Source organism: Hemibagrus wyckioides, linkage group LG25 (genome assembly GCF_019097595.1).
Source record: "Hemibagrus wyckioides isolate EC202008001 linkage group LG25, SWU_Hwy_1.0, whole genome shotgun sequence".
Taxonomy (NCBI): domain Eukaryota; kingdom Metazoa; phylum Chordata; class Actinopteri; order Siluriformes; family Bagridae; genus Hemibagrus; species Hemibagrus wyckioides.
In genome coordinates this window covers 7,053,164-7,079,081 of record NC_080734.1, presented here as the reverse complement: position 1 = coordinate 7,079,081, position 25,918 = coordinate 7,053,164, and the positions used below count along the sequence as shown (strand labels likewise).

Below are 25,918 nucleotides of genomic sequence, written 5' to 3'. Positions count from 1 at the left end.
TCACCGTGAACCGTAAAGAGATATGCCATTATCTGTGTTGTGCATTGATGGAGAGATAGCAGACTTTGAATAGTACTATGTTATTAAAGTCACTAAAATCCTGTATGTTATGAAAATTTTGAACAGCATGGGGAAATTCAGTGGAGGATTTGTTTAAAAAAAGAAAAGAAAAGAAAAGGATAGTGAAATGATGGATCTGTTCACTGGCAACCCAACAGAAGCTAAGATAAATATTATATTGTGTTAACTAGTGCTTTAATAGAGGTTTCAGTGTGTGTGTGTGTGTGTGTGTGTGTTGTACCTTGCAGCGTGGGCATTTCTGGGCGTTCCTCTGGCCGTGCTCGATAATGCTGGCCCAGTTACGCAGCAGCTTGTCTCCCTTCCTGTACTCGCGGCACTTCAAACCCTCATGCCACGGAGCATGGCATCTAAAACACCACACCAGCTCGCACTTACTGCACTGGATCTGTGGGCAGACACTGTGAATTAGGACAAAGAAAAAAAAAAAAAAACTGACAGCACAAATTTGACCCAAAAACCACAATCAGAGGTTCAACAACAAACAGTGAAAGCAAAGAAGCATGCTGTTGACTAAAGCTTATTTGGTCTTGGCTTGATAACATATTTCTGAGATAAAAAGGCAGAATTTAAGTCTGCTAGTCATTATATGAATACTAGCATGTAAGTTCCTATAATTAATCAGTGAGAGGATGTGTATGAGAGGATAAGATAAAACTGCTGTTATCATTTTTTTTAATTATTATTATTTTTTGAAACACATTGCAGGTAGAAACTAAAGTCATTTGTGTGGGGAAGTGAAAAAATGTCAGACAACACATGCTATAGGACTGGTCTTAAAAAATCATTCATCATCAGTCACGTGGATTTTTGCCTCACTTGCACTGAATCTTAATTTAAACGTCACTGGTCATGCTGCCATTTGTGGCATGTGTGTGTGTCATGTACATTGCTAGTGTACACTACCAGTCAAAAGTTTGGACACACCTTTTAATTCAATGTTTTTTGTTTAGGGATGTATTTTCTACATTCTAGAACAATACTGGAGATTTCAAAACTATGAAATAACACACATGGACTTAAGTAATCCAAATGTAATGACAACAAAAAACAGTCAGTTGTTATTTTAAGACACGAAGGTCAGGTGTTCTGGAATAGTTCTGTTGCAAGAACAGTATTGTCAAGTGCATTTGCAAAACCCATCAAGCACCATGATGAAACTGGCTCACATGAAGACCATCCCAGTAAAGCAAGACCACAACTTACCTCTGCTGCAGAGGAGAAGTTCATTTAGAGTTACCAGCCTCAGAAATCACCAATTAACAGCACCTCAGATTAGAGGCGTTATGAAGGCTTTACAGAGCATCAATAGCAGACATATCTCAATATCAACTGTTCAAACGACATTATTGTGTATTTCGGCCGCCTTCAGCATTGTTTTACAATGTAGAAAGAAATAAACATCAGGAAAGACCATGGAATTAGAAGATGTGTCCAAACTTTTGACTGGTAGTGTAAATGCAGGGTTTGTGTTAAAGTGAAAACGTTAATCACTACAATCCCACAACAGCCAGCCAGCTGTAATAAATAAATCAATCAAAAAGATAAATAAACAAATAAGCTAGCATTAAAGATCACAATTCACTGACTCGACCCTCTGAATTTCTGATTATGACTGGGGTTTTTATTTATTTATTTTTTTTAAATATATATTTCTACAAGCTGCCGTAATGTAACTAGCTGTACCGGTCAAGAAGAAGATCTACCTTGAACTTGGGCTCGTCTTTGTTTTGCGTCGGCTGGCCACGTCCCTTCAGCGAAGTGAACAAGCTACACTTCGGACAGGTCTTAGTTCCCGAGTCCAGTCTGCCGAGTTCCAGAAAGTACTTATACTTAGCCACATTCTCAGAGGCCAGGTGGGCCAGCACCACGCTCTCGGCCAGGTATCCGCTGCACTCAGGGATCGGACACACAATCTCCGCAAGGCCTGAGACAACCTGAGGATGGAGACACACGGCATTAAGCACATGGAGCTCTGATGAACTGGAGAAAGAAGACTGAGTACAAATGTTTCATTAAAAATAAATAAATAAATAAATAAATAAATAAACATAAAAACAAATTAATTAATTAATAAATGCTTTAATTATTATTTTCCCCCACAAATTCTAAAACATTATATTAAGTTTGTCCATTTATGTAAATAAAATAAAATGAATAAACGTAAGCATGAATAGAAAGAACTGATTTGAAGTCTCTCATTTAAAAAACATAAATAAAAATAAAAACAAATAAATGAATTAATAAATCTTTTAATTATCATTTTCCCCACAAATTCTAAAACACTATATTAAGTCTGTCCATTTACTTAAAAAATAAATAAATAAATAAATAATACAAAACAAACAAACAAATAAATAATATAATGAAAGTAATCAATTAATAATGGTAGGGTTTTTCTGCATGCACATGCATCACAGGTAGGCGTGATGCTGTGTGTGATTGTTGCCGTCATGCTCTGTGGTGTGATACTGGAACGCAGTTAAAAAACAACAACAAAATCCCCTGTCGTATGTTACCATTACAACAAAGTTAAAAAGATACTTTAATCTACTATGAAATCACAAATTAAGCTGACTATAAATGTACCAAACAGACCAAAGAAACACAACTCTGAACACTATTCAACAAACAGGACATTCTGTATCACTAACACACCACGTTACAATCCATTCCGCCAATGATTTATGGGACATTTTCAATCAGTATAAAGAAATGAATTATTTTATGGTTGCAAGTTTGATATAAAATGAGTCGGGACTCTGTTTGGCCTTCGGTGAGAGACGTTTTTCCCTCGGGTGGATAAACTTACTTGATTTTCTGATGCTAATGAAGCCTCTCAGAGAGAAGAACTAGGCTTGATATCACTATTTACTTTAAAGATAGAAACATTTGTGTGAAAAAAGCCATTTTTGTTATTTTTGGAAGGCTTCACAGAAAACACAGGCACAGGAAGAAAGAGAGACATACTTATAAATAACTAAAATTCTTAAAGCCCTGAGTGTCTACTATGATATGAGTCATTAAGCAGCACTGTGCAGTGTGACATGACCAAGACATTCAATCCTGAAGAAGAACTGAGGGTACGAAGCCTTTATCACCACCACACATACATTACAGCAAAGTGGAATTCTTTACTTCGCATATCCCAGCTGAGGAAATTGGGGTCAGAGCGCAGGGACAGCAATAATACAGCATCCCTGGAGCATGGAGGGTTAAGGCCCTTGCTCAATCGCCCAACAGTGGTGCTTGGTGGTGCTGGGGCTTGAACCCCAATCAACAACCCAGAGCCTTGACCACTTGAACCACCACTACCCCAAATGGACACAACAAAATGCTGGTAAAAGAGTACCTGACTACCTCAGAATATTTAAAATGATGACATAAGTAGAGCGCAGTAATTTTTCAGGATTTTGATTGTGGTCATTGAGAACATATCACTGCAGTGTCTGTTACAGAATTTAAGATTTGACCGAGACACTCTAATATAAGAGCGTCTGCTAAATAAATCTACGCAAACGTACTGTAATGGACACAATACAGGTTCTGACGAGACTCAAAGATCGATGAAAGAAAAAAACTAATTTGTGTCTCAAGTGGTTCATGAGTGTAGTTCATACAGATGTGCATTAACGCACCTGAGGGAAGCTGCTCTGACTAAATTTAACAGCTGAATGAAGTTTAATGTGCAGGCGAACGGCTCGGTGCACACTGACCTTTACAAGTCTGCAGCGAAAGCCTCGGGCATTCATTCCATTTGGATTTCTTACATACCAGAGGAACGGAATTCGGGTTCATGTCCAGGAATCGGATGCTTCCAGCGACTTAGCTTGGATTTCCATCAGCCTGTTCGGCTTTACTTATACGATTCGCTCGAGTTCTCATACTACATCGAAACAAATAAGTTTAAAAGAAAGAGCTGCATAAGGAAAACATTCTGTCCCGATTTTATTCAGTCTCTGGAATAAAGATGGCACAGGAGCCTCCCTGGAGTTTTTGCTCACAAGAAAATCCGAGCAGGCAGAGAGAAAAAAAGGAATATTTACCACTAGAAAAAAGAAAAAAAAAGATGGCTCCTTGCTAACAGCATACATGATAAAACATTCTACTCTATACCTTTAGCAACAAGAGACCAAAGCCCAACCTTCATGACTCACAAATCTAAAATTTGTGAATTCCCAGGTCAAGGTTCACCGCAAGGAACCTTGAAAGTTGTGTGAAGAAAAAGTAACTGCTACCAGGTAGAAATGCACACATGCACATATTGTTTCCCTTAGCTTTTCCATTTCAGAAACTGCTGTACACTTTAATTTTCTCTTTTATTACAGAAATCCTAAGTGGCACTGTTCTGCAAGGAATATCTGTACTTTATGGCCAAAAGTACATAGACCTGTCCATGACTTCTTTCCTAAACTGTTGCCACAAATTTGGAGGCACATGATTGTCTAGAATCTACTTTTAATGAAAATAAGAGGTCCAAACCCGCTCCAGCATGACAAAGTGACGTCCATGAAGACATGGTTTACCAAAGCTGGACAGCATGGAGCCCTGACTAGGAATCAACCCCACTGAACATCTTTTGGGATGAGCTGGAATGCTGACTGGACCCCAGGCTTCCTTTTCTGACACAGGTAATGCTTCCTAGAAGAGTCAAGCCATGCCAATGCCGTGCCTTTGGAATGTTCATCAAGCTATAAATATAAGTTAAGTAGCATTTATTTATCACATATACATTACTGCACAGTGAAATTCTTTCTTCGCATATCCTATTCTTGGAGGGTTGGGGTCAGATACATGATGCAGTGCCCCAGGAGCCGGGGGGGTTGGTTGGGGGCTTTGCTTAAGGGCCCAACAGTGGCAGGTTGGCAGTGCTGGAGCTTGAACCCTGATCTTCAACCCAGAGCCTTAACCACTTGAGCCACCACTGCCCTCAAGAAAATATATATTATCCTGCACATGGTCACGAGGCACCTGGAATCTACCACAGGTCATTTCTGCTAAAGGTCCTGGATATAAATTGTTGCACTTTTTCTCCCTCTCCATAATAGCAACTCTACTGCGAGCTGCTCACAGAACAGTACTTCATAACGTGGGTTGTGTTGCACTGTTCTGCACCACACAGATTCATCACAAACCTGCCAGTGCCAAGAACTACACGTTCACAGAGAACTCCACACCGTGTCTCAAACTGCATAATGAGTGCTTCCATAAAGAGTAGTGACACAAATGGTGTACTGACAGACTATTTAATACAGCAGCACTCGGTGTGGGATGCGGGCCAAGTTCCCGCACCTGTCGAGAAGTAATGATCTGCTTACATTTCCTCAGGATTATGTGTTATTAGAAGAATAATCCTCAACACCAGGTGAAAGAGATCTCATTGGCATCTCATGCTGGATCTGCCATCAGCTGGCACAAGATGGATTGTGTGCCGGGGTAGTTAAGTAATATATACATATGCCAAGGTGAGAAGATAGATAGATAGATAGATAGATAGATAGATAGATAGATAGATAGATAGATAGATAGATACAGACAGACACACAAACATACAGACAGATAGATAGACAGACACTCAGAGCAGTAAATAAGTATACACACAAGTCTCTTGATAGATAGATAGATAGATAGATAGATAGATAGATAGATAGATAGATAGATAGATAGATAGACAGATAGACAGACAGACACTCTGAGCAGTAAATAAGAATAAATATAAGTCTCTTGACAGGCAGACAGACAGATAGACAGACAGACACTCTGAGCAGTAAATAAGAATAAATATAAGTCTCCACAGATAGATAGATTACCTCTTTAACCCTCTCATACTCTAAAGGGGCTTGAAACAGTTGCCCCAAGGTCAAGAATCCTGAGTTATCTAGTTTGATGCTTCACACCGCTCACACTTTACTCTTATTTGCTTAATTACTGCATCATCAACCATGATTGGACAAATCCGGCGTTAGACTGCTTTATGTAACGGCTTGTATCACTCTTTTGCATCAGTGTGGAAAAATGTTGGCATTGTGGCGGTTTTAAGTCTCCTGAGATGCACAAAGGCAAGACAAGAAGACAAAAGACAGAAAAGACAAAGGAGCAAATTCTATGAAATTCTCTGTAAGAGACTCTCAAGAGACTTGTGTTTATTCTTATTCACTGCTCCAGCTGTCTGTTGCTAAGGATCTAGCTGTAACGTTCTAACACTGTATAAATTGCACAGTGTAAAATGTTAAAAGCGGGGTTTGGAATGATGATAACCCAGGGTTGAGCGCAGTGTGAAAAGCGCTTTACTTCTTGTGTTGTGAGGTTCGAGTACTAACAAAAACAAAAACACAAAACGTCTTTTGCAAGAGTAGGCTTTCAGGAAAGTTTCAGCGTGAGAGGGTTCTAGTGAGAGGGATCTGTTAGGTGAAATTGTTAAAAAATAACATCCATCCATCACAAGAATCCTTGAGACTATCTGAGGGAATATCCTGGACCTGATGCCAACCCATCACAAGGTTCAATCTCACACACACTCATTTATTCACTACTGACATATCAAACAGTCTTCAGCACATGTCTTAGGACTGGAAGAGGAAACTGGAGAAGCCAGAGGAAACCCCTGAAGCACAAGGGAGCACACAGGAAGTAGCTGAAAAAGAGAGAGAGATGAGAGAGCGTCTGAGTGTTTCACTAGAGGCCTGAGCATGGGAAACTTCGTTCAATGCGATGCAGACATTTAAAAGGAAAGAAAGAAAGAAAGAAAGAAAGACAGAGAAGGAAGGAAGGAAGGAAGGAAGGAAGGAAGGAAGGAAGGAAGGAAGGAAGGATAGAGAACCCAGACGAAACCCCTGAAGCACAAGGGAACATACAGGAAGTAGCTGGAAATCAAACCAACAACACTTTACATACTAATCCATCATGCTGTATAACTGCCAAGCTTTTTAGGAAAAAAAAACATCTATAATCAGGTAATAACCGTTTTATAATCATGTAATAATCATATATAATGTTCTCATTACAATTAACATTCTCAGTGAGTTTAGTCTCAAAGCAAGCATTTCAGTATTTTATTTATTTTTCTTCAGCATTTGCTCCGCCCCAGTCATCTCTATCCAATCAGAGAAGCTTCCAGTGTATAACTGTTACATCACTTTCTTAAAGACACAAGCAGATGCTTAAAAGAAAGAAAAATTTACAGTCCGCTGTGAACAGGTCAATTTAATGGAACGACGTCTTACAAAAGAACCTTTCCCATGGTGAGCAGCCTGCTGTCTTTTATTATAGCACTAAAATTTGTACGACTCCATCTGTTTTTCTAATAAATGCTGAAAATCAAAACTTTATCTAGTGCAGACCTCTGGACTCTCCTGCACTTTATTACTATTCAAATTTCTACAAAAAAAAAGGTGTTCTACAAAAACATAACCCTCCACACTCATAACAACCCCGTTTCTGCTGATCGTGATAAGATCCTGGATCTCGAGCTCCGTTTTCCGTCTTCTCACTAATGCCCAGTGAGAGGGAAAGTCCAGCTCGGAAAATGAGCTTCTTGAGCCTGTCTGATACTTTAAGACTGGCTTGATGAGGTGTCAGGTGCCTTCCCGCTGACCCTGATCACATCCGACACGTCTGTTAAAGAACTTTTGTCTGTTTGGGGATGACTGAGTAATTCCTTGGTGGGGGTCACACACTCGTTCACTTCATACCTGCCAGTCTAGAACCGTAGCGTCAATCTGATAGCTAGTACAATAGCCTGAGCGAGAACGTCATGGATGTGTGAAACTCTCTCTCTCTCTCACTCTCTCTCTCCCCTCGTGATGAGAAAAAAAAAGAGAGAAGAGAGTGTCAGGGTGTTTCCCTAGAGGCCTGAGTGTGGACGGATGTATGTTCATGAAACTTCGTTCAATCAGATGTAGACATTTACAAAGGAAAGAAAGAGAGAAAGGAAGGAAGGCAGGGAAGGGAGGAAAGAAAGAAAGAAAGAAAGAAAGAAAGAAAGAAAGAAAGAAAGAAAGAAAGAAAGAGAACAAAAGAAAGAAGGAAGGAAGAAAGAATGAATGAATAAACAAATGAAAGAAAGAAAGAATGATTGAACAAACGAATGAAATGAAGGAAGGAAGGAAGGAAGGAAGGAAGGAAGAACGAAAAATAGAACAAAAAATAGAACGAAAGAAAGAAAGAAAGAAAGAAAGAAAGAAAGAAAAGATAGGAGGAAAGAAAGAACAAAAGAAAGAAGGAAGGAAGAAAGAAAGAACAAATGAATAAACAAATGAAAGAAAGAAAGAACGAATGAACAAAACAAATGAAAGGAAGGAAGGAAGAGAAAGAAAGAAAGAAAGAAAAAGAAAGAAAGAAAGAAAGAAAGAAAGAAAGAAAGAAAGAAAGAAAGAAAGATCAACAAGCTTTTCTTTTCCAGTAGGTGTAGAATGTAACAGTGAAGGTGTACAACAATAACTCTGGTTGAAAATCTGATTTCTGGCAACCCAACACTGCCGAGTATGGAATAATCACTTAGGGAGATGCTGGTCTGGGAAAATAATCAGCAAGGAGGTTGTGTAATGCAATCTGCCGCAAATCAGAAGAGGAAATACTTCAGACCAAAATTCCTATATGCCAATTTTTGTATCTCTTATTGTCTGGCTGTTGTGTTGATGTGTGAATATTAAAAGTGAAAGAATGCGTGTGTGAAATACGTGACAGTGATCTGTGCCAAGTGGTGCGTGGTATAGGTGTTGCCATTTCTAAGCCATGTTTTAAGCAACTTGTTGATTAATTTGTTGATTAATTCACGCGAATATTCGACTTCTAGAACATTCTCAGTCAAGTGAGTGTCAGAGATCTGAGCTCCACCTTACAGCCATTATTATACTGAAATCTTCATTAATATTCCAATCATGGTGTCACCATCAAGCTGCATCAGTAGAAGTCAGATAATATCGAACACTGAGCGTCAGAATTTCTATAAACGTTTGGAAATGTCATGCTGGGAAAACAGGGAAAATCCTCGGAGAAAAGAATTCCAGGCATGCAGCAGGCTCGCTTTCGTTTCTGGAATAAACGACTGGTGGCTCGTTAAACTGCTGGAACGAGATTCATGTGAATGTGCAGCAGCAGCAGCAGCAGCAGCACAGACCTGCGATTTAGCCCATAAACCAAAACACATACCGCTGACTGGAATCACGGCCACGTCGTCTCGTTAAGAGCGGCAGGGCGGGAAAAGATGCTGGGGTTATTACGTGATTAAACAGGACTGTGATACGGTCAAGTCGAAGAGATTGCTCTAGCGGATTCATGGTGTATATAAAACTAAAATTAGAGACGTGATAAAATTTTACGCGAGACTCCGACAGCTACTGGTGTCATTAGTACGAGGGCAGACGGTTCTGCTGGTGTGAGCTGAGGGCAGCTGGACCTCTCTGGCTTTCCGCGGTGGGAAACATGGCTTAGTTTCTCTCTGTCCCTACTGACGAAGGATGACAAACGGCTGAGAAAGGACGAGGAGGAGCGAGTTCGGTTACAAGGTGAAGGTGTTTTAAGGGAAAAAAAAGAAGGAGCAAAAAATAAACTGGTCCCCTGTTAAATTTACAGTGTAAACACCAAAAGCACTGAGATCACTCATTCTCTTTCTGGTTCACTTTAAACAATCAGAGGTTGATTCATTTAAAGTGCACTCTTAGTGAAACCACCATTAGGTACAAGGTCTTTTGTGAAATAGAAAAATGCAGTTATAGATGTTTGTGGGAAAAAAAACAAGAAAGGGTCCATCAGTGAGCCTTGAGGCACACTGACTGTCAGCTCATGAAAATGTGATCGAATGTAGAATTATAAAAAATAAAGACAAAGAAAAATGCTTGCTTAAAAATAAAACCTAAATGGAGCGGAATTTTTACTTGTATAAATAATTTTAAAGATTTTAGTCCTGCCTGAATCTGTCATGCCATTTATCCATCCATCCATAAAATAAGATACAGCATAATTTTTCCATATTTTAAAAGAAAATCTGTTTATTAATATAATTATTCCTGTCCATGCCTGTCTCACTTTTTTACTCTCTCACCATTTGTCTGTCTGCCCCCCCTCTCTTTCTCTCTCTCTCTCGCTCTCTCTCTCACACACACACACACACACACACACACAGTCTGTCCATCTCTGTCACCTCTGTCTGTCTTTTTTTTAAATATTTATCTAAACCTAAAAATGTTATCAACGCATGGAGTGTAATTTTTACTTGGATGTATTATTTTAGTCCTGCCTCACTTTGTCATCCCACAGATGGATGGATGGATGGGTTCAAAATAACAAAATGAGGATGACTGCCTCACAAAATTACTACAAAAAATTCTTTAATAAATAAAACTATAAATAATTTAAATAATTAAATACTTAATTCCTGTTATGGTTATGAGGATGGATGGATGGCTGGATGGATAGATTGAGAGATTTTATTTTTTTTTTTACTGTAATTCTATTCTTAGTGTGCACTGTGTGTGATGTACTGTGTATGGTTGTTTATGTGACAAGCAAAATTTGAATTTACTTCCTGTCTTGTTGATAAAGACTCTTATTTTAACTTGAGATATTTGCACATTCTCTTCAGTGTAAAGCCACACCCCAAGGCGCTCTTGCCCATCCCCTGCGTCCAAATCCAACACACAAACCAAGTAGCGTCAAATTCAAAATAACAAAAGAAGGACGACTGCCTAAATATAGTCATGTGACCTCTATACAAGCTCCCTCCCTCAATAAAGCACAGGTCAAAACGAATTCACTGCGTCATCACAAGCTCTATTTATGCAGAATTCATGGAATTTTGTGGTGTGACAACCAGAAGCATTTACTGAAGACACTCCCATCTCAGCGGGTTAGATACTCCTGTGCTAAATGATCAGACGTTAACAAAAAAATACTGAAGCGTATCTCGCATGGGTCCAGATTTTCATTTCATTTCATTTCACTTCATTTCATTTCATTCCAAAACCCTGCACCAGCTCATACTGAGAGCCTAAAATCCCATCAGTGATCACTTTCCTGGCTGATTATCCCAGGTTCAGCTAATGCGCATGAACAGAGCGCTCACATCCCAGGGCAAAGCTCGGGCGCGTAGCCAACACCGGCATGACTGTGTTCCCACTCATACATACACAAACATGCCGAAAGGAACCTGTGGAACCAGTTCAGAGAATATCACAGACACCTGAGCTTCCATGGTGAGGCTAGCAGTGAAACGCTAGAACCCTAGCAATACTAACACCATCATAAAAAGCCAACGAAAGCAGTTTAATGGTATTGCAAGAATCAGTTTCATCCTCGAGCCTTAAAACCATCTCCTGTCTCGGCTCGAGTTCATGCTAGCGCTTAGCTGTTATGGAACTGTTCCGGTTTTAAAGGTTAGCCAAACAAACAGCAACAAAACATGTTTCCATATGATTATTCTACACGCTTGCGCTGTCAACACGTCCTCACAGTTGATTTATTTATAGAAAAACAACGGTGTTTAGGTAAGCATTTCCTTAAGAAATATTCTTTTGGTTATATTTGATTAGAAATACAGGCGTTTCCCTCCCACCCGTCGCAACTGTTAACACTTTGACGTGTTCTGTTTCATCGAGTGTGAATCGATCTCTCAGCATCTCGTCAGTTCAGCTCGTGTTATACACTATGGGCTTTCGGAAAGGCCCGGTCACGCTCGGTCACAGAGCTGAAGCCTCTCAGCGAGCACACAGTCATCAAGACAGCAAAGTCACCGTGTCCTTGTTTTCATATTCCTCAGAAAAACCAGGAAGTGATCAACCTCTTCAACCAGGGCACTCGGGATTGATTAGTTTACGCCTCCTGTGATGATCGTCTTTACCTCTTTTTTTTGGGGGGCTGAAATGTGAGGAGCAGAGCGTACTGTACGTGTGTGTAACTGTTATACAGCTGTGTATTTTTTTTCCCATAACTGCAGGGTTTTTTAGGGAAGTGTGTAATTCTGCTCAGACCACGGTAATTTGCAACAGATTACAATGTGATATTTATTACTGGAAGACAGATCACGCAGTTTAACACTCTGCACTTCTCTCACCGGCGTCTCTTCTTCTTCTCTGTCTGGGGTTTGTTAATAACAGCTTCGTTTATTTTACAGAGGAACTGAAGAAGCTTCCTGTGAGAAAACCGTCCTGCGCTGAGACACGTCATAAAGCACACTGACTGTTACAAAGCACTGAGACACAGAAACATCTCTGAACAAAATCATTGCCTGATTAAATCAGTCTAGATTTTTATTTGTTCAACAACAAAAACAGGAAAACAAATTCTGTTTATTATTATTACTCTGTCTGTCTTTCTCTCTCTCTCTCTGTCTGTCTCTGTCATTTTGTTTGTTTCTCTCTCAGTTAGTCTCTCATACTCTCTCTCTGTCTCTTGCTCTCATAGTGTTTGTCTTTCTGTCTCTCATACTCTCTCTGTCTGTCTCTTGCTCTCACACTGTTTGTCTTTCTTTGTCCATCTCTCATACCCTCTCTCTGTCTCTTGCTCTCACACTGTTTGTCTTTCTGTCTGTCCATAACTCATACTCTATCTGTCTCTTGCTCTCATACTGTTTGTCTTTCTGTCCATCTCTCATGCTCTCTCTGTCTGTCTGTTGCCCTCACACTGTTTGTCTTTCTGTATGTCTGTCTCTCATACTCTCTCTCTCTCTCTGTCCCTCTCACTCACAATCTGTTTCTGTCTCTCTCACTCTGTCTGTATCTCGCTCTCACATTATGCTACTCTCACAAACTGTTTGTTTTTCTGTCTCACTCACTGTCTGTCTGTCTCTCACTCTGTCTGTCTTTCTCATTATGTGTCTGTCTGTCTCTCTCACTCTGTGCCTGTCTGTCTCTCTTACTCTGTCTGTCTTTCTCTCTCTTACTCTCACTCTGTCTCTCTCTATCTGTCATTCTGTCTCTCACTCACTCTGTCTGCATCTTGCTCTCACACTGTTTGTCTGTCTCTCATACTCTCTGTCTGTCTTGGTCTATGAGCTGTTTCTATAGAAACAGTATCCTATTAAAACACTGTTCATGTTACAAAAATCTCTCACTCTCTGACCAATCAGATTCGGGAATGTAACCTAGCTGTGGTATAACACGATGTAATCATTTAAAACCCTTTATTCCATGTAAATAATACAGCATTCCGTGCATGCTAGAACAGGATATTAATCATCGAGGAGGTGGTGTGATACGGTCCGGCATGACACACGGTTACTGTCACCACCCTGGAGCTGATAGTTTACTTATTACAGCATTTCCTGAAGTTTTATTCCTCCTGTACTGCAGAAATTTGCCAACATTTGAATTTGTTCAATAATTAAAGAAGCAGCATCTTGTTAAAAAAAAGTTTGGACATCTTCAAAACAAATTCCCTGCTTTTCTTCTCTCTCTCTCTTAAAGTTAAAAAAACATAATGTACCTGAGGAGCAGCATCCGTAAACCTCAAATAAAAATAATCTTCTTACAGTAAACTTTGTCATGGCAACGTTGATTTATTGTCTAACAATATAGATGATGTGGCTTGTCTGCTGTACAAATCCCAGGTTAAGGTGTTGCTACAGAAACGTATTACGACGAGCAGATTATGGGTGGAGTCTAACTGCAGAATTCTTCCCAAATGAACAGATCAACATGACGAACCCTGTTTTAACAGGTCAGACCAGCTGAGCATCATACACACCACACACACCTGACACAAACACTGACAAAACCCTATTACACAAAGCCAAAGCTAAAAAAAATAATAATACAGCAATATCATAAAGGACAATGTGGTAATTTGCCTGACGTTATCTTCAGCCAGGTTACTCCAGGTCATTTCATGACATAAGAATGATGCCAGAAAAATGGTGCTCATGAATACTAAAATCTGATTGGCCAGAAGGTGTTGAGTCATTTTTTTTTTAAATCTAGCATCAGATCAGACTGCTACAGGATGAATCACGGGTTTTTATTATAACACGTTATCATTTCTATAGGAACATGGTTTCTCATTCACAGAGAATTGTATGTTGGGTGATCCAATTAAAAAAGAGAAAGATAAATGTATCATTCTTGATTCAGTAATTATATTAAATGATGGACAAAAGTTCGAACGCATAGACGGATGGACAAATGCATGGAAAAATTAATGAACGGAGGGACAAATTATTTGATGTATGAACCAACGCATGGATGACTGGACGGATGGACGGATAGATGGATGCATGGATAAATGGACGGATGTTGGGATAGATGCACGGATGGATGGACAGATGGGAGGATGAATGCGTGGAAGGATGGATGGATGTGGGGATAGATTTGTGGACGGACGGATGGATGCGTGGATGGATGGACGGATGTGGGGATGGATGCGTGGATGGATGGACAGATGTGGAGATGGATGTGTGGATTGGATGGACGGATGTGTGGATGGATGGTCAGATGTGGAGATGGATGCGTGGACGAATGGATGGATGTGGGCATGGATGCGTGGACGGATGGATGGATGCTTGGATGGACGGATGTGGGGATGGACGCGTGGACGGATGTACGGATGTGGGGATGGACGCGTGGACAGATGTACGGATGTGGGGATGGACGCGTGGACAGATGTACGGATGTGGGGATGGACGCGTGGACAGATGTACGGATGTGGGGATGGACGCGTGGACAGATGTACGGATGTGGGGATGGACGCGTGGACAGATGTACGGCTGTGGGGATGGACGCGTGGACAGATGTACGGCTGTGGGGATGGACGCGTGGACAGATGTACGGCTGTGGGGATGGACGCGTGGACAGATGTACGGCTGTGGGGATGGACGCGTGGACAGATGTACGGATGTGGGGATGGACGCGTGGACAGATGTACGGATGTGGGGATGGACGCGTGGACAGATGTACGGATGTGGGGATGGACGCGTGGACGGATGTGGGGATGGATGCATGGACAGATGGACGGATGTGGGGATGGACGCGTGGACGGATGGATGGATGTGGGGATGGATGCATGGACAGATGGACGGATGTGGGGATGGACGGATGGACGGATGTGGGGATGGATGCGTGGACGGATGGATGGATGCGTGGACGGATGGATGGATGCGTGGACGGATGGATGGATGTGGGCATGGATGCGTGGACGGATGGATGGATGCGGGGATTTATGCGTGGACGGATGGACGGATGCGGGGATTTATGCGTGGACGGATGGACGGATGTGGGAATGGACGCGTGGACAGATGTACGGATGTGGGGATGGACGCGTGGACGGATGGATGGATGTCGGGATGGATGCGTGGACGGATGGACGGATGTGGGGATGGATGCGTGGACAGATGGACGGATGTGGGGATGGATGCGTGGACGGATGGATGGATGTGGGGATGGATGCGTGGACGGATGTGGGGATGGATGCGTGGACGGATGGATGGATGTGGGGATGGATGCATGGACAGATGTACGGATGTGGGGATGGATGCATGGACAGATGGACGGATGTGGGGATGGATGCGTGGACGGATGGATGGATGCGTGGACGGATGGATGGATGTGGGGATGGATGCATGGACAGATGGACGGATGTGGGGATGGATGCATGGACAGATGGACGGATGTGGGGATGGATGCGTGGACGGATGGATGGATGCGTGGACGGATGTACGGATGCACTTTTTTAAACTGGTCAGAGAAAAATCAATAAAGACAGCTGCGGAAATATAATCAAAGAAATGTGTAGCCATGACTCAATTTACACAACCATCAACATCACACAGTCGCTATGGTCCGACCATCTTCTTTATCCCCCTCGTACTGACCACCAATTGGCCCGGGCAACTGGAACTACAACAAAGTCCGGAAAACATCAGTCGAGAAGATCGTCTTCATCAGATCAGCCTCTCTCTGACCTCTGAAAGATCGTTCATACGAGTGCAAATGAGATTAGGGAAGAAAAGCAGCAACAGGCGAGCCGGTGTTACTCGATTACGCAATGCCATCTCTGAATCCTGCAGCCTGCATGCAGCCCTTCCACTGAACAGCACGCTAATGTAATTAGTGCATCCAGAGGCTGTGCTCTGTGATTAAGCAATCAATTTCAGTTACAACACGACTTCCAGCCTCCTCCCCTGTGCCTCCACACACAGAAACACCCAGGAAGGAACCTTTCATTGTTTCTCGTCAAGACTGAATTGCATTACAGCCGGCATCTGACTGGCAGAACTGCAGCTCAAATACTGGATGACGTTTCTGCTCCTTCTTTCAGTTTACTTTTTCAGTTTTGACCTTGTGACACGCTGTTCTGTGCTTTTCATGTAAACACTAATGATATGTTTGCTGTTCTTGTTTCCCAGACTAAGCTTTGATGATGATGATGATGATGATGCAGGATGTTCAGATCAGCAGCCTAAACCAAAAACGCCTGAACTCAGACAGCCATTGATACAATAGAACAATAGAGAGAGAAGCGGAGTTCAGGTCAATATTTTCCCTACAGTTAAAGCATTTTCTGTCAGATTTTATCAGCATTTAGATTCGTAAACCCACAACCTCATGCATCTTGTCCGAGCTACACTGAAAACTATCTATGATACCTAGTGGCTCAAGGGTTTAAGGCTCTTGTTGATTGGAAGCTCGAGGTTCAGGCCCCAGCACCACCAAGATGACACCGTTGGACCCTTGAGCAAGGCCCCCAAACCCCCCTGCTTCAGGGCTCATGGCTGACCCTGTGTTCTGATCTCCAAGTATGGGATATGCTTAGAAAGAATTTGCAGTAATATATACGTGACAAATAAAGGCTACTTAACCCGAATAGCTTTTCAATAGCAACGGCTAATCCACGTGCCATTATTTAACTTGTAAGGAGTCTCCACTATCAGTGCATTGTACCCCATTCCACTCCTAACAAACTATTACCTGAATGATTTTGCATCATTTTACATGTAGTTACCGAATAATATGCCTTAGGCCCTGAAACTGTAAAACTACACAAGAGGTTGAGGAACATGGATGTATCATTAGCTTAAGGGGAAAAAAACTGTATATATACTGCTTTTTCCCCTCATTTTTTTGGAACACTACTGAGATAAAAAACCTACAACATCTGGGAGGCAGCTGTTTTATAAAGTTCCTAATTCATGCCACATCACATGAGCTGCTTAGTAAAGCCGAGTCCCAAAAATTCCAGAACTTTAAAGATTAGGGTTTGAGGTGAGGTTAAGGAAAGTTATGTTCAAGACTTGAGTTCAGACATTTCTGGAATTGAAATGGTATAAATGTTAAAAGTTTGCTGCTAAAAATCTCTCGCTTGAGTTGAGAGCTTGACATTTAATACAGTGATCAGTTCAGAAACAGTGGAGATTAGGAAATTGTGTCATTTAGAATGCGTAACAATTCGCACAAATCGCATCAAATGTCATTTTATATATAAAGATAATGTTATGTGTAGAGACAGCGTTCGTGTTTATACCTTTTTAGAATCAAACGGTACGAATGTTATGTTTAGAGGCGGAGTTGATGTTTGCACAGTTTCAAAATTCAAACAATAAAACCGTAACAAAAGTTTTTTTTATAGCTTTTTGAAAATGGTATAAAAGTTAACTTAGATTTGAGGCAAGGTTTGACTTTATACCTTTATGAAATGTAAATGCACCGAAGGTTAAGTTAGGTATAGAGGCGGGGTTTGTGTTTATATCTTTTTCTTAATTCAAAATGCTACAAAAAAAATGAAGGTTTAAGGTAGGGTTTCTACCTTTTCAAAACATAATTAACGTTAAGCAATTAAAAATAAAAACAACTAAAATAAAACAGTTTCTGCAAACGGTTCACACATTAAAGTTTCAGGGGTTCGAGGCGGGTTTAGGGTTTTTAATCACTGTTACAAAAGATACTGTTATGGTTAGAGGCAGGGTTTAGCTTTCAAAAATCAAAATATAACAAAAATTATGTTAAAGTTTATAGCTATATGAAATCAAAAATGGTACAACATTTATATAATTTCTAAATCAAAATGCTAATGAGGAAATTATGATTGAGGTTAGTTTTATAGGGTTAATCTTTAGGAGGTGGGGTCAGTTTTATACTACTTTAAAAGATAATGAAAGTTGTTGTAAAGTTTAGTGTTTACACCTGTTTAAAACTGAAACGGTTCGAAAGTTACGATTGGTCTAAAATCGGGATTAGTGTCTGTATCTTTTTCGAAGACTGGAATGTTTTCAGAGAGTTAACGTCAATATAAAAGGCTGGGTTAGCATTTCCACCTTTTCCGAAAGCAAAATGTTAGAAACCTTAATGTAAACGCACAGGCAGGGTTAGTGTTTATACTTATTAGAAAATGAAACTGGATTAAATTGTTGAACAATTGATCAGCTGGATCAATTCCGGTCACAAAACTCTTTAAGATCTCTTGGTAAAAATGACTTTGACTTTAAAAGAAGTTTTCTTATGAAAGTAGGAGAAACGAAGGAGTAATGGCATCAAAGCCAAGGTGGTACCTGAGAAGTGATGTATGTTTTCATACACTCTTCACACACCGGCTTTTTGCAACAGTGCAGAGAAGTGATGGATTTGACAACAAGACACACGCGACACTGCAAGGGTATGTTACCCATGTAGAGAACATTGTTCAACATCGGAGGGTCCGCAAGGTCGCTCAGCGTGTACATCTCTGGATAATGATCAAGGTCTGGATCTGGATCCGAGTTCGGGGAGTCTGTAGGAGGCAAAACAGACACATCCGATGGCGATGGACTTCCATGTTCTGATGACAGTGTGGTGTCTGAAGGTTTCCTATAGTTGTCGTTGGCTATACAATATACAGTGCAGTAGACGTGCTCTTTGGATTGCTGACGTTCATCTGCGCTTCTGATATCACCGTTTTCTTCAGAAACAGGAAGTTCGGGATCTTCTAATTCCAGGGATGTTACAAGATCTAGGAATTCGGAGTGATTTTCCTCTTCCTCGTTGAGAGAGGAGCTACATCGTGTCCTTCTGTTCCTTCTTTGGTCCAAGTTCTCCAACATGGAGTCGACTTTGTCCAACTCTCTAGGGCTTTCCACATTACTGTCACCACCAGTTCCAGATGTTTTCGCTATTCCAAAATTCCTCCTTAGGATTTCTACCGGTGACGTTTTTCTGCACGTGTCTTTATCCCTGCTTTCGTTTTTGTAGTACTGGAAGTCCAAAACATCAGCCACAATCGACTCCTTGGTCTCTCCGTCTTCCTCTCCAAAATCAGAGCTTTGCGTCCCAACTTCCACAGCCACATCCGACACATTACCGACGGTTTCTCCGTCGGAACCGGTAACACTAAGCATATTTTTCGAGGCCACATTCACGCAGCCGAGATCATCTCCCATTCCCGACAAAGAGACGAGTCCACATTTGTGAACTTGCCTTGTTTCAAACTCTTAAACAAGAGCGCAACTGCCATGAAGCTCCCACTTCCGGCTCCGCTTAGGATACAAAAACAAATCCCTGTTCACTTCATCCTAGCTCCCGTTAGCCATTGTAAACGATGTTTTTCCTTTAAAGTGAACGAAAAACGCCTTACTGTCCCTCTGGAAGGCAAAACGAACGAACGAATAAGTCATGTTAAAGAAACCTGAAGAGAGTATATCAGTTTGTCAAGCGTCATGCTCCCTTATTAAAGGTCTAGGTGACATTTACCGTAAAGCCGGTATAACGGGCGCAAGTTTTATATACATAGCGCGTATCAGATATTTCCACAAAACAAACAAACAAACAAAAAAATACTAAGCCCAGGACGTTACAGATGTCGCAGTAACCACGTGTTTTGTGACGTGTGTACGGGCTTGTTATGTCCAGATGTTTTTGGCGTGCGTGCGTGTGTGTGCGGATATACCATCATATTTGATCATGGTTGTTCACAGACACGAAACAAACAAAAACTTCAAGGGCGCGTGTAGAAAAATAATACGGTACACGTGTTATGGATAAGATGATTAGCTTTATTATTGTTGTTATAACCTTGTTGTTGTTGTTGTGATAATGGTGGTGTTGGTAACAACAACAACAACAACAACAACAATAATAATAATAATAATAATAATAATAACAATAACAGTAGAATAATATTAATATAAGTACAACAATAAGTTTGTTTAAATGTGTGTAATATAAAGAAAACCACAGACAGAGACAGACAGAGAAAGATCAAAAGAAAGAAAGAAAAATAGATAGATAGATAGACAGACAGACAGACAGACAGACAGATAGATAGATAGATAGATAGATAGATAGATAGATAGATAGTATGAGGACACCTGAACATCACACCTACATGTAGCAATTGTCAAACCATGGGCATAATATCCACCATTATTCTGGGAAGGCTTTCCATTAGATTTACATCTATTAGATTTAGAATGGCTGTGGGAATTAATTAGCATTAGTGAGCTCAGGCACTGATGCCAAGTGAAACGGTTTAGGGTACAGTCTGTGTTCCAGTTTATACATTTAGTGAGGTTGAGATCAGGACTCAGAAGTCTTTAAGCACTCCAACCTTGGCAAACAATGTCCACCTATGGATTAGATGGATAGATAGATAGATAGATAGATAGATAGATAGATAGATAGATAGATAGATAGACAGACAGACAGACAGACACCAGAACAGCTTAACAGCTCCAATTCACGATGGCATCAATTCTATGGAAAACACTATTCCCTAAATTGGTGTTTTGATAATGGAGATGGAGAGCGTTATCCCAAAATATCACTCTCAAAACATACATATTACTGGCATAAACACATAAGTCATAATCAGAGCATGTGATTGTTTCACACATATGATTTATCTGGACGGGAAATCATGCCTGTTTCCTCAAGTTTCAACCCACATAAACTGAGTTATGAAAGTCATGAGCTCAGAAAAAATGTCTCATACATTCTCTGAAATCAAGCTACCAAAGTGTTGTAACATCGAGGATACAGGCTTTGTAGCTTTTTTTTTTTTCTTTATACCGTTAAAAACAATAATGTCAGATACATAATTTGACTTGATGTATCCTTGATGGTATCAGCTCAGCGACAATCAGAGGCTGTAGTAGAGATGAGCAGATAAGATCCTGTTCTATTCCTGTCTTTTTAGGTTACGTCCATATTTGCATGAGAAACCTAACTGATGAGTTACTTGGCTTGAGGTGTGAAGTGAAATTCCAGGCTCTGTGTATCATAACTTTGTCCAGTTCATAATAAGAGCATTCACCACATTAACAAACGTAAACCTGGATTGTGTTAGGTGAAAGCCAATCTGTAAAAACACAGACAGCACTAAAGTGAAAACTGCTAGAATAACAGTCAGCAGGTGCTCGTTAAATTGTGCTGGACGTCACTCACACACTGCTGCTGGAGCATGACAGCTGTCTGGCATAAAGGTGGGACAAGCCAGTAACTAATTAATGCCGTTGCTTGCCATCAGTCACTTTCGCAGTGTAGGAGTGATAAACTCAAATTCTTGGATTACAATCGATGAGAAACCATGGAGTTGTCACAAGATGTTTATCAGTTAAAAGCGTGTTTAAAGATTTATGTCTTCATTTTCATCATTATTTCTGCCGTTTGAGCCGTTCCATAATGTTAAGCAGAAAAAAGCTGGCATCTTCTCCAGAAGTTTTGAGACACGGCCTTGAGGTATTTCTGATCGCTGGTTTCAGCCATACAGCAATTAAAATATTACGTGTCACATAAACACAGATGTGTATAGCAGGAGGACTGGAAGGAAAGTTTGATATGGACCGGAAAAAGATGTATGAGTGAACATGAATAAGAATCTATGCCAAGGATTGTGCTAGACCTTGGACAACCAATATTTTTTTGAAGGGCTAGGAAATAATTATTTCTCAGAATCAGATTGGCAAAAGTCCTGGATTGCATGAGTTCCTCAAAAAAAAAAAAAAAAAAAAAAAAAACAGACAGAAAACCACAGACAGACAGAGTCTGGAGTCTAATCTGAATTTTTATCATATTTTCCAAACCATTTCTATATCATCTATTAGATAATTTAAAGTGATATTTTTAAGAATTTAAAAATATAATAAAAGATGACATTGAAGTCTCTGTATAAATATACTTACAACTTTTTATTTTAATTACCTGGAAAACCAGCACATCTTATCGTGCTGATCTGTAATTTCAGTATATGTGAACTCTAAATAAAAGTAATGAAATGTTTAAATGTTCCATGAATTATTAACCATTAATAGATTAAGATTAAGATGCTTACAGGATGTTTTGTTATAATTATGTAATAATATTTAACCAATACTTTAAAATGTAGGAAATGCTCTTGATTTGCTCTTTTATGAACATCTTTCTAGGATTTTAAAACTCCCAAAGCACCCTCTGTAATTTCCAATAACTTTCCAATAACATCACATTATATTCAATAAAATGCAAGACAATAAGGTTAAGAAAAGAATCAGTTTAAGATCAGATGAAACTGAAATTCCATTTTTGGAACAAACATCCCAAGTTCCAATATGAATCCAAATATCCTATAAGATCCTACATGGTAAATGTTAATACTAAGAAATAATGAATCACGTTAATAATAATCGGTCTTTGAGTTGATTGTTGAGTCAAATATCAAGTTGTAATGCTAAATGCTAAACTTTAGTACGAATGCTAGCCAGTTAGCTAAAATGAGGTAACCTGAGAGGATTTCTGACAGGATCTCAAGGTAATAATTAGAATTTTTTACTTAGCAGGTGGTTGTCTCATATATATATATATATATATATATATATATATATATATATATATATATATATATATATATATATATATATATATATATATATATATATATAAACAACGAAACCTTTATTTGTCATGTTTATAGTACATTACAGCACAGTGAAATTCTTTCCCAGCTTGATAGGAAGCTAGGTTCAGATTGCAGGGTTAATCTTGATACAGTTCCGCCTTAACCATTAATCCACAACTGCCCCTAATTTAACAAAGAAAGATGACACAGATATTCAGTCTTTCTGCTCGCTTTAAGATTTATGGTGAAGATTGAATAAGCATCATGTTCTTGCCTACAGACACAGCATTGATTATTATTTCCAGCTGTACAGGAACACTGAGTTATGATACTACTGGCTTATTTAGCTAAACGTTTGAGAAGCAGCGTTATTCAGCAGTCTGTCTAAAAGCACATCTGCCAACAAAAATGTACAGACAAGCACTCAGTCCCAGCTGTTGTGTAATGAATATGCCAGTCAGCAGGGACACCTGTCTGATAAGCAAGCTGAATCAAGGCTTGGTTTCATTTCATTTATTTATTCGTTAAGACTAAGCTTGTGTGCTAATGACGGGAAGGTTATGATGCAGAGTTCATGACTTCCAGAGAGTTGGGGCTCTACTATGAAACATATTATATACAGTATTTTTATCCAGTGAAATGTTTGGAGTGTGTCTAGCTGTTCTGATTTGTTGGTTTGTGCTGTATTTACGATAACATCACACAAAGTATTAGGAAATTTTAATGACTTAAATATCCAGCAACCACTAATGGACAGCAGAATGGCATTGTGGGTAAACCACTGGCCACAGAGAACTTAGACCAACTTGTATCCTGAATTTCATCATAAAAATGAATCTTTGTTTCCCTGAAGATCATGTTAATGATAAATAGTCATATTCAAGTCAAGTGGGTTTTTATTCTCTTTTCTATATATAGCTTGTACACATTGGGATGAAATCGTTTTACTTCAGGACCATGGTGCAACACAGCTCTTACAGTAAGAGCACACAAGACTGAATAAAGATCAACTCAACAACAGGATGTGTTAGCTTATTGGTTAGGGTGGTTGAACCTTCCTACTGATAGGAAGGTTGTGTGTTTGAATCCCAGGTCCACTAAGCTGCCCATGGGCAAGGCCATTAACCCGCAAGTGTTCAGTTCTGGATAAGGGAGTCTGAGAAATGCCATAAATATAAACATGGGGATGTGGCAGCTTAGTGGGTAAGGTGCTGGACTACTGATCTGAAGGTCGTGAGTTCAAGTTGCAGGTCAACCAAGCTGCCACTGCTGGGCCTTTGAGCAAGGCCCTTAACCCTCAACTGATCAGTTATAAAAAAAAAAAAAAAGATAAATCCAGTTGCTTTGGATAGTAGACATTTAAAAAAACAGACTTTTTCAGGAATTTTTCCTTAAGTGTTTAACTCTCTGCTTGATGCACTGATGCACTGATGTCTAAAAAAATCCCAGTTATTTACAGTAAGAACCTACATCAGTGTTCAGATCAGTAAATGAACTGGTATATTATTGTTTATACAAAACTAAAAAGGATAGCTAAGAGAGAAAAAGGCAAATCACATTCTTTTTCTTCCTAAACTGAACAATTTAACATCTGGTGACATTTACATGATCCATTTTATATTTACATTTCAGACATTTAGTAGACAACCTTTATTCAGAGCACCTTAAATTTGTAACTGAGGGTTGCTCAGAGGTACAGTAGTAGCAAATTGGTGGACCTGGGATTCAAACACACAACCTTCCTATTAAAAGGCCACCATCTTAACCGCTAAGCTACCACATCTTCTGTCACCTTTATCTAGTGTGACCCTCAAGTGAGCCGTGAATCAAATCCAAGCACAGACTTGAGCATGTAACAAGTAAGAGTCTTGCTTAAAGTGGCTCTCTAACAGTCCATAGATTTGATCTCTCAACCTTCAGGTCACAAGCACAGCACCAATATCAGGTAGTGCAGTAGCTGCGATTCTTACAAACGCATAGGTCACAATTTGAAGAACCTGAGAAGGAACCTGAGATCGTTTTTCACCCTGCTTATGCAATCACATGAGTGTCAGAATCTTCCAAGAACAATATGTTCAGACCATAAAGAAAGTAATGGATCTTGACGGTTTGTCAATAACTCATCAGACATGGGCGTATGAGCAAACAGGAGCGACCTGATCACGTCAGCGGCTTTATATGAATCATTGTCATTACAGATGCCTTACAGACATCCAGGAGTCCCAAGGAACCTAAACTTTATGATTGCTTTCTAATTAGGTTAATGGTCTTGAGGGCACAGATATGCAGTGCAAAGTATGAACCGTTGGTGACTTTTCAATGTCTGTATGCACTAGTTTTCTGTAAAGTGGGCGTCCTAAACTTAAAGAAAGTCTCACAAATCTATTACAAATTGCTTGTATACAGAGAAAACTGGTGAGGACAAATCTACAGCCCAAAAGAAGATATCTTGGACCCATATGGGTTATATCCAGGCAGCATTGGTTCCGCATGGACACAAACTGAAAATGGGCAATTTATTTGGGTTTCTTTTAGGCTCTTGTAAAGCTCTGGCCATTGAGTTAGCTGGGATCCTCACGAATCTTCCAAAAATAAAAAAAAGAGAAGGTAATCAATTTAGATGGATACGAAAGGGTGGATGCTCAACATTTAATGTACTGCAGGAAAACGATGGATATCCCACACTTCGTACAGCCATGTACATGATAAAGTAAACATCTCAAAACCCCCAAGAAAGAACGGGACTTCACCTGTACACTCAAAAGTGCAGCAGCCAACAAGCAATGGGTTTGGGAGGAGACAACCTCTCTGTCCTCACAGTAACACGTCATCATTCCACTCTGATCAGTAGAACTACTTTTAAAAAACAATGCATTCTCTTCTATAGTGACGTTTCATTTTGTCTGTATTATCATTATTATAATTTCTAATTTCTACAGAATGAATGCAGTGAGTCTCAACAGCATTTAAAGGTTGAAAAGTAGTGCTGAAAATATGGTTTTCAGAGATTAACATCCTGATGAATTACATCATGATACGCTCTTCTGAGGCCTTGTCTGCGTGTAATGGATAT

The 25,918-nt window shown here is 39.9% G+C and overlaps 1 protein-coding gene across 2 annotated transcripts in view; it reads right to left on the bottom strand.

The window, feature by feature from the left end:
* rnf217 (ring finger protein 217) overlaps positions 1-19,727 on the bottom strand; it is a 30,934-nt gene extending 11,207 nt beyond the window's left edge. For both annotated transcript variants that reach the window (XR_009203545.1, XM_058379077.1), the window contains exons 1-3: positions 18,551-19,727; positions 1,785-2,015; positions 302-466 (exon numbers count right to left, since the gene is read on the bottom strand). Coding sequence is in view for 1 of the 2 variants with exons in the window: in XM_058379077.1 (XP_058235060.1) it covers positions 302-466; positions 1,785-2,015; positions 18,551-19,414 (1,260 nt within the window). In the remaining variant the exon portion in view is untranslated. The remainder of the gene's footprint in view (positions 1-301; positions 467-1,784; positions 2,016-18,550) is intronic.
* Positions 19,728-25,918: the final 6,191 nt, after the last annotated feature.